Source organism: Penaeus chinensis, chromosome 25, assembly GCF_019202785.1.
Source record: "Penaeus chinensis breed Huanghai No. 1 chromosome 25, ASM1920278v2, whole genome shotgun sequence".
Classification (NCBI taxonomy): domain Eukaryota; kingdom Metazoa; phylum Arthropoda; class Malacostraca; order Decapoda; family Penaeidae; genus Penaeus; species Penaeus chinensis.
In genome coordinates, this window is record NC_061843.1 from 12,624,461 (window position 1) to 12,634,460 (window position 10,000).

Genomic DNA, 10,000 nt, shown 5'->3' on the forward strand with positions numbered 1-10,000 from the left:
TTGAGCCTAAGTGACAGTATTAATTAAATATAGGAAATATTGGAGCTGGACCGTGCAAGATTGCAACTATACATACATATATCATATGCAGCCTCGTGGTTCTTTTAATTGACTCCATTTCTTTCTTATGTCTTCTACAACATATTATCCTTTCATTTCACCTTCCTCCTGCATATTGTACTGTTCTTTACACACACACACACACACACACACACACACACACACACACACACACACACACACACACACACACACACACACACACACACACACACACACACACACACACACACACACACACACACACACACACACACACACACACACACACACACACACACACACACACACACACACACACACACACACACACACACACACACACACACACACACACACACACACACACACACACACACACACACACACACACACACACACACACACACACGGACCAAAAGTTGAAATCAGTACGGCTAGTTGATAAAGGGGCAAACCTCAATGTCCCTAATAAGGATACAATATGTTTTTTGGCCATGAGAAGCCTGTTTAGTAAATAACTAAACAGGGGAATACCCTAAACCATGACTCCCTGAAGCTATTCACGACTGACCCAAATCCAGTTTAATCCTTGTGGTGGGGGAAATAGCGACAAACATCAAGGGATATGCATAAGTGGGCATTATAGTCACTAACATCTTAGTTATACAACACAATTAATGAGTATCATTTTTTTTCATTATCCAAACATAATTGGATACCTCTTAAATTACAAATGGTTACAGCATATGTGAGAATTTATTCATATTTGATTTTGTGGATATCTATCAGATGATTTTAACATGTTTTTACATTCATTTGTTATGACTGGGGATCATATAAGCAGGAATTTTTTCATTAATTAATATTAAACAGCAAATGGGAAGCTCTTTCAGTGGTGATCTTTAAATATTTGAAAAATACTTAAATTTTTTCACTGAGGTACACTTACAAGCACTAATAAATTAAATCCATGACGTAACATACTTTTTCCGGTTATGCATATAAGCACACACAAAAAATTAAAGTTAATATGATAGATACTAAAATATGAGACGGGTTACCTTAAATCCATTAACTCATATGTTTATTTCAATATTTTTTTCTAACACATCAACATGGAAAATTAAGACAACCAATCACCATGGAAAACCAACTTTAATACAATGAATTTCTTTGTTTACAACATAGATAAAAATCTTATTTTATATGTACAACATATTTCTAGGAATGTTACATAATCATTTTTTTTTATTTATGATTTCCACAAATTAGGAGAGATTGTAGGCAAAAACTACATTCCCTAGTTTTACTTTATTTGTTTTAAATAAGTTTTATTGAGCCGGCTTTACAGTATATCTTCATTTCTATACAAAAACTCTTCTGGTTTTTGTTCATTTCCGAATGGGACATGAAGGCAGAAAAGAGAGAGAAAAAAATTTGCCATTTTCCTTAAGAAAATACAAGAAAAGGGAAAGAAAAGAAAAACAATTATTAGAGTATAATTTTTTGAGTAAAACCAACTCTAACACTGAACGGCTATGGTGGTATTAAAGTATCTATGTAATTTACTAAAACTGATATTATATTCTGCTCTTAAGTTATTGTTTTTCCTTCGTCCTATCCCAAGGAAAACAAATTCAAGCATGACTCAGCAATGCCATGAGTATTCTAGAAACATACACAAAAATTAACAATAACTACTGACACGTACTGTACCTTCAACAAAAATACAAATACCAGGTTTTTTGCTACTTATGCTTGCTGAAGGTCCCCTATGTCTGCAATTGACAAAGTAAAGTGTGCATAACAGGGAGAGGGAGAGGGAGAGGGAGAGGGAGAGGGAGAGGGAGAGAGTGTTACATGATCACAAACATTTCTGATGCAATTTTCTTAACTGGAAGTGACATTCAGATCTGCAATTCTTCTTACAAATGATGTGAAATGTAATAAAATAAAGTCAAACTGATACTTGATATCAGTCACATAAATACTATAGATATTTTTTTCCAGCTTGTACTGCCACATTTCTTTGTATAAATAGAATGAACAAAGAAAAAGAACAAAGAAAAAATAATAATAACAATAATACAAAAAATAAATTATGGTATTTCCAGCAAAGATGTGGAATATTGAAGAGAAAGAGAAAAAAAAATATACAGAGTTTGATCAAATCATGATAAAAAATATATAAGCGATAAATAATGGCATTATATGCACAATCCCTCATCTACACTATTCCATCCCACCCTCTCCTCCTCCTCCTCCTCCTCTTGCTTTCATTCGCTCCCTACCTCCCCCCTTACAAACACTGGCTCCGGCTGTTCCAACACCCTTGCCTCTATCCCCCTTACCCTCACCCCCATCGCTGCCCCACCAATGCTGTTCCAGAAAATAAGTATTCCGCAACAGAACAATAGACACAGTAGCCTTCGTGACCTCCTCCTGTTAAAAAGATTGCTGAGCTCTCTTTTGTACTTTCTCAATGTTGGAGGCAGAGTTCAGCTGTTCGAGGGTTAGCAGCGACACTCCCAGCTGGTCGTCTCTTGTGAAGGGCTGGGCCATCTGACGCAGCCATGGTCTTGTCACCTAGTCGGGCAGAGGGAAGGGAAAAAAGGTTTATGACAGAAAACCTCAGGAAGAATACATAACAAAAGTAATGTAACAATGATAATAATAATGATGATGATGATGATGATGATGATATATAATATATAATAATAATAATAATAATAATAATAACAAAACTAATAATGATAAATTAATTATCATCTGTATACCTAATAAAGTCATGAAATCAGTTCTCCTCAAATTAACCACTTTCAAAGGGACAAACATTCACAAGTACTAAAGCACATACATACATAAATCCAAGTATATGCGCGCACACACACACACACACACACACACACACACACACACACACACACACACACACACACACACACACACACACACACACACACACACATGCACACACACGCACGCATGCACGCACACACAGAATCATACACACACAAAATCATACACACATACAAAATCATATACACAATCATACACACACACACAAAATCATGCACACACACAAAATCATGCACACACACAAAATCATGCACACACACAAAATCATACACACACACAAAATCACACACACACACACAAAATATCATACACAAGCGCGCACACACGCATGCACATGCACATGCACATGCACATGCACGTGTGCACACAGGCACATATGCACATACGTACGCACACACACACAAAATCACACACACACACACATGCATACCACAGAGCCACATATATACAAAAGTACAAACCTGAACAGCTTCCTCTGTTGACAAATTGCACTTGCTGTCAACTAAATACTCTTGAATCCAACGAGGCAATTTGCTCTTCTTGTCTGCCCTGGAGAAACGCTTGTCTGCAAACAACATGATTCCGTAGTCGGTCTTTCCACGCATGACCCGACCCACACACTGAGCTGCATGACGCATGGCATCGAAGGTCAGGAAGTCATTTTCACGAATCTGTGACAATAATAATAATAATAATAATAATAATATTAATAATAAAAATTGATAACTGAAATAATTGTGAAAATAATGATAAATACACTAATAATATGAAATTATGATACAGCTTAATTCTCTTCAATGATAAAGTCTACAATAGTACCATTAATACTGTACTAGTAGTAATACAAAGACTAATACTAATACTATTATCAATACTATGAAAATAATGACAATATGGTGATGATTAATAATAACAATAATAATAATAATAATAATAATAATAATAATAATAACAACAACCTACATTAAGAATATTCACAATCATGATATAAACAATAATAACACTAACAATTTCAATAATATCAATAGTAATAATAATGATAGCTAACAATACAACAACTTTCATAATCCCAGCTGGTAAAAACCCAAAACACCCACATTAAACTGGTCACGCAGGTATTCTAATCTGGCCTTCAGAATCCTGCTCTGGGTGTACATAAACGGAATTCCCATCATGATGACACAGCGGCCGTAGTGGTGGTCAAAATCGATCCCTTCCGACACTTTGCCTCTTGCCACAGCCAGCAGGATTGCTCCTCGTCCCTTGTCACATGCCTGGTGAGGGGGTGAGAGGGTATAATAGGAGGTGAAAATCTTCAATTACAGATATGTGTTGCATTTTTGATGAAGCGAGGTTCCCCATAACACAAGTATGTGTAAAGATAATGTATGTTAATAAGTGTACAATAATACAAAAAAAAAAAAAAATAATAATAATAATAAAAGAAAAAAAAAGAAGGAAAGAAATAAAAAAAATAAAAAAAATCTAATACACAAAGACCACATCAATCAAGCATTAGCTACCTAGTGGTCCAATCCCAGTACGGAATACCCCATTTTGGCCAAGCCCAGTTCTGGGTACTGTTTTGGTCTTTCCCAGTGTGTAGCACCTCGGCTCAGCCTATCCCAGTACGGGATACCTTACGTGCTAGGTAACAAATGTTTTCATACACTAAACAATTCATCAAGGTTACTGGACCTTGATTATTGGACATTATTTAGATTTATGTAACTCTTTTCCCTTTTCAACATTTATTTGATATTGAATCCTAACCATGACTTTAATGGAAGTGAATAGAAAAATGAAAACATGCAATATATCTGTATACACACACACACATGCCCATACACATACGCACACACACGCACACACACACACACACACACACATATATCTAGTCTGAATAATGAAGTTAATCCACAAGATTTTTATGCAGTATCTTTTTTATTGTTTTTGCATTCTATCAATAAATCTCTGGTGCATAATTCTGATTCTGGCTTCCTATTTTCCATCAGTGAAGATATATGAAAACTTCAGTATTATGTGTGCCTCTGACTTACATGTGTAACTGTGTTATCACTAACTGTTGTACTGTTGTCTTACATATGCTCCTGCATCATTAACAATTCCTGCATTATGTATACCGAGTGTTGTCCATGTATATGTTCTCAATTATATTGAATGACTTCCAATGTACAAATATTTTTGCTGTAATGTGGCAATAATGTTAATTATGTGACAACACTCAGAAGGCTTTCAATGGGGCTACATGTATGCTTGAATGATCTACCCCAAAATGTAATTTCCTGGAGAAAAGAATCTACAAGAATTTCTACATTACACCATTATAATCTGTTTTCATCTTTCCTAGTGTAAGGTACCCAGGCCTTGTCTATCCCAGTATGGCTTCCCCAAGCCATATTGGGTATGAAACACTTAAATTAATCCAAAAGACAGAAAAAAGAACAAGAACAAAAGAACAAAGATAAAAACTAAATAATACAAGTAACATAGAAGAAAGAAAGAAAAAAAAAAACAGTAAACCAACCTTCATATAATTCAGAAGAGCCAGAGATGTCTCAGCATCATCTTGGGTCTCGATGAAAACAAGCTTGTGCCTCTGAAGGTCACTGATGATACCATGGTCATACCACGTGGCCACCACACTCTCCAGGTACAGATAAGAGGTGAAGAAACACACCATTCCTTGATTTGAGAATGAGAAGAAATGGTTCAGCATCATATAGTTGCCTGTTGTTACACACAGTTAACCCAATGTCAGCGGGTTTATGTACTGTCCACATTAGATATTAGTGAGTCTCTCAGTTGGCCTTAGTGACAGATCCTGATTTCCCCATGCCTTGGCAGGAAAATGTGTTTTTCTTTCCAATACTATTATTATTGACATTGTTATCATTCTAATTGATATTACGATTATTAAAATATTAATAACATCAAAGACAATAAAATAATAGAAATTAAGCTTTCAAAAAATAAAAGAAAAGGGTAAACAGATGAGATAGGTAAGACTAACAGCTGACTCCTTGATGACTAAGAACTTGTAGCGCCATCTATGTGTAAAGACAATAGATAAACTTTTATTACAGTGGGGATGGCACTGTAGTCTTGCCACCCACTGACACTGGGTTAATAGTGTAAAAGATATACCTATAAAAACTAATGAAAACCATACATTCCTTCTATTATATGAATCATCACATAACTACAACAACAGCAATATAAAGTATATACTTGGCTACCACTGGTTGTCATTATGCCATTACTACTTAACCCATTTGCCCCATGTAACAAGAATAAATGCCATGCCCACTGTAATACACATTTACTTATTGTATTTCCACATAGATGGCTCTACAAGTTCTTAATCACCAAATAGCCAGTTATCAGAACTACCTATCACACCTGTTTACCCTCTTCCTTCACTTTAGGAAAGGGTCTTTTGTATCATTTCATTGCTAAAATATTTTAATGACAATTTAATAATCATAACATCAATAATAACAGTATCGATAGCAATGGTACTAATAAGAAAAATACATTTTCTCGACAATTCAAGGAATGGGAAAATCAGGATCAGTAACTAGGGCCTACTGATAGACTCCTTGTCAGCTGAGCACATGTGGAGCTATCTGTATGTAATTCACCAAAAACTACAGGGGATAGAACATAAATCCGGGGCGAATGGGTTAAACAAAAAGGACATGACATGCATCTCAAAGTTAAAATGAATACCGAATATTAGTATCAATGTATCTCTTTCCAAATCTTTATAACATTAGCATAACAAAGTATATAAGATACCTTACAATTAACCCATTTGCAACGGGCATGTCACGTGTCTGTACCATGCCCACTGTAAGTTTACTTGTTTAATTGTTTTTACACATAGATGGCTACACCTGTATTAAATCACCAATGAGCCAATTACGAGTACTGCCTGTCTTGCCCGTTTACCCTTTTCTTTAATTTACGAAAATATTTTACGTTATTTTATTTTGCTATTACTTATGTTTATAAAATTATAGTAATTATAATATGTATAATAAAAAAAACACCACTGATATTCATAGCACTAGTAAAAAATACATTTTCCTGTCAATTCAAGGAAAGGTGAAATCAGGTAAGTCATCTATGTGTAGAGACATTTCACAAAAAATATAAAAAAAAGAGCAAAGCATTTTGCCCATTTTTTCTTCATTTTCCCCGGCAGCAATGGGTTAAGCCAGCATATATAATTTGCATAACTCTAACTGTATTATAATAATAACAACTACTTACCATCAGGTACAATTGTCCCCATTTCTACTAAAAGCTTCCCATAATTTCTGACGACAGCTGGATCTTCTCTAGACTCAAACTTGGACGAGATGGACACTTGGTCATTACCCTTAGTCACAATCTGGAATGGATAAAGCATGCTGTAACCTCCTTTGGCATCTTTCACTGCAGAATCCCTAAGACTCACAAGAAATAAATAATGATCATACATTATCATCAGATGTCACACAAAACAATCTATCATTATATCACATCAAATTAATCCTATTAAATGATGCTGGGATGGCAACAATACATGCCATGTCTACTGTGATTCTAGTTTACTAACTGTGCTTAGACATAGATGACTCCACAAGTGATTTGTCAAGAAAGAGTCAATTACTATTCCTACCTATCTCATCTGTTTACCCTTTTTCTTGATTTTTGTGAAGATTTAAAAAAAAATTCTTATTGCTATTAGTATTGTTAATAACAACATGATAACTGTAATCTTTATAATAATAACAATAATAATAATAATAATAATAATAATGAAGATAACTGGTATCACTGATATTAACACAATCAGCAGGGATGGCAAGAATACATGCAATGCCCACTGCAATATAAGTTTATTTATTGTATTTACACAGAGATGGTTTAGTCACCAAGGAGTCAGTTATCAATCCTACCTATCTCCACTGTTTACCCTTTTCCTTGGCTTTTGGAAAGGGTCTTTAGTATATTCCATTGTCCTAAATATTACCAAAACTTTAATAACAATTTAACATAAACCACCATGGCTTTATGTTGTCCCCTGTAGTATTTTGTGAATTTTGTTACATACAGATGGCTCCACATGTGCTCAAGAGGCAAGGAGTCTATTAATAGGCCCTAGTGACCAATCTTGATTCCTTGAATTGGCAGGAAAATGAGTTTTTCTTTTTAATACAATTGATATCAATACTGTTATTATTGTTATTGATTATTAGACAGTTATTAAAATCTTGGTAACATTTGAGACAATGAAATAATACAGAAGAGAATGTGTTTTTCTTTTTGATAAAATTGATATCAATACTGTTATTATTGTTATTGATTATTAGACTGTTATTAAAATCTTGGTAACATTTGAGACAATGACATAATACAAAAGACCTTTTCCAAAAGTCAAGGAAAAGGATAAACAGGTGAGATAAGTAGGACTAATAACTGACTCCTTGGTGATTAAGCACTTGTAAATGCAATAAATAACCTTATATTACAGTGGGCATGGCACGTATTCTTGCTATCCATGCTGATTGGGTTAATAATCATAACATCAATAACAATAATAACAGTATTGACATCAATTGTATTAAAAAGAAAAATATATTTTCCTGCAAATTAAAGGAATGGGGAAATCAAGATCGGTTTCTAGGGCCTAATGATAGATGTAACAAAATTCACTAAAAACTACAGGTGACAGCACATGAATCCATGGTGGTTGGTTTAATAGAGCCGGGCCATATTTAGAAGGCTCGGGCGAAGCTAGAACTTCGCAAACCATAAAGAAGAAGTTTAATAGCATTAAAAAAAATTCCTGCGAACTCGAGGAAAGGGGAAATCCGGTGAGGTCATGCAGGCCTACTAATTGCCTTTATGGTGACTTAGCACTTGTGAAGCCATCTTTGCAAACAAATTCACAAAAAAAAAATTATACATTATACTACATGATATACATATTACATCATACTACATGATAAACATTGCACAACTATAATACATGATCCCATTTTGCATGCAAAAATATTATTATAAATATATATAATACCATATCACACAATTATATGCATTTAATGTTACACTCCTACCCTAGCACTTACCATTGGAAGGATACAAGGTCTAGCAAGTGTCATTGTAAAGGAGTTCTGGACCACAGGGTGGAAGTCCAAGATCTTAGGATACATGTCCAAGGGTGAAAGAGTTCCAGAGGTAATGACAACTGTCTGGAACTTTGTGAAGACTGGTTTGATTGCAAGCGATGAATCCAAACACCTAAGTCATAAAGAAACAGAATATACTCTTGCTGCTTCTTTTACATTAATTTACTATTTCATTTTAAGTGTCTGTAATGGTAAATGACAAATACATAAATCTGTCTTGATCATACATATATATATTAGTCAGTGCAGTTTTTATAAAAGATTTAAATGTATCCTGAGTCATGTGAATCAAGCTTTGGCTCCTTAACTTCATGCGAGTTTATCATGTGAAAGAATAAGTAGTTTCATCCTATTTTGCATGGAGTTTAATGTCTTCTGAATTTAATAAATGTGAACAAAGCTGATTATGTTGTCTTACTCATGATACTCACAGAGCCTTACAACCTCACCTCAAGTACAATATTGGATTGGGAATATTTGGAGCCTTGTCCTCGAAGGGTTCAATAATTACGACAAAACCCTGTAAGTATGTGGAGACAAGGGTGGCAAAGTGAGCAACGGCCACGAGGGGGGAGATGTCCGATATATCAGTCAACTCCAACGTTCTCACAATGGAGGAGAGGCGTTCAGAGCAAAACCTAGAAGAAAAAAGTGTAATTAAATGAAAGTAAAATCACAGATAAAAAAAGAGCTAGAAATATGAAAGTATATAAATAATTATAAAAGAACCACAACCATTCCTCCAGTACTGTCATTAACTTCTATAACATTAAACAAAATCTTCAGTCAAATGATCAGTCACACACACCTCAGGGGTTTTCGATCAATGAAGGCTCTGTTCTTCAGGTCTTTCAGGATACCAGCTGGCGACTCCTGAACCGCGTGTGTGACAGCCA

At 34.8% G+C, this 10,000-nt stretch overlaps 1 protein-coding gene across 1 annotated transcript in view; it reads right to left on the reverse strand.

Annotated features, from left to right (window-relative positions):
- Positions 1–1,178: 1,178 nt before the first annotated feature.
- LOC125038520 (general transcription and DNA repair factor IIH helicase subunit XPD-like) overlaps positions 1,179–10,000 on the reverse strand; it is a 20,961-nt gene continuing 12,139 nt past the window's right edge. The window contains exons 10-17 of the mRNA XM_047632013.1: positions 9,913–10,000; positions 9,554–9,742; positions 9,045–9,216; positions 7,201–7,321; positions 5,450–5,607; positions 3,999–4,175; positions 3,363–3,572; positions 1,179–2,628 (exon numbers count right to left, since the gene is read on the reverse strand). The exon at positions 9,913–10,000 is cut by the window's right edge and continues 81 nt beyond it. Of these exons, the coding sequence (XP_047487969.1) occupies positions 2,488–2,628; positions 3,363–3,572; positions 3,999–4,175; positions 5,450–5,607; positions 7,201–7,321; positions 9,045–9,216; positions 9,554–9,742; positions 9,913–10,000 (1,256 nt within the window). The 3' untranslated portion in view covers positions 1,179–2,487. The remainder of the gene's footprint in view (positions 2,629–3,362; positions 3,573–3,998; positions 4,176–5,449; positions 5,608–7,200; positions 7,322–9,044; positions 9,217–9,553; positions 9,743–9,912) is intronic.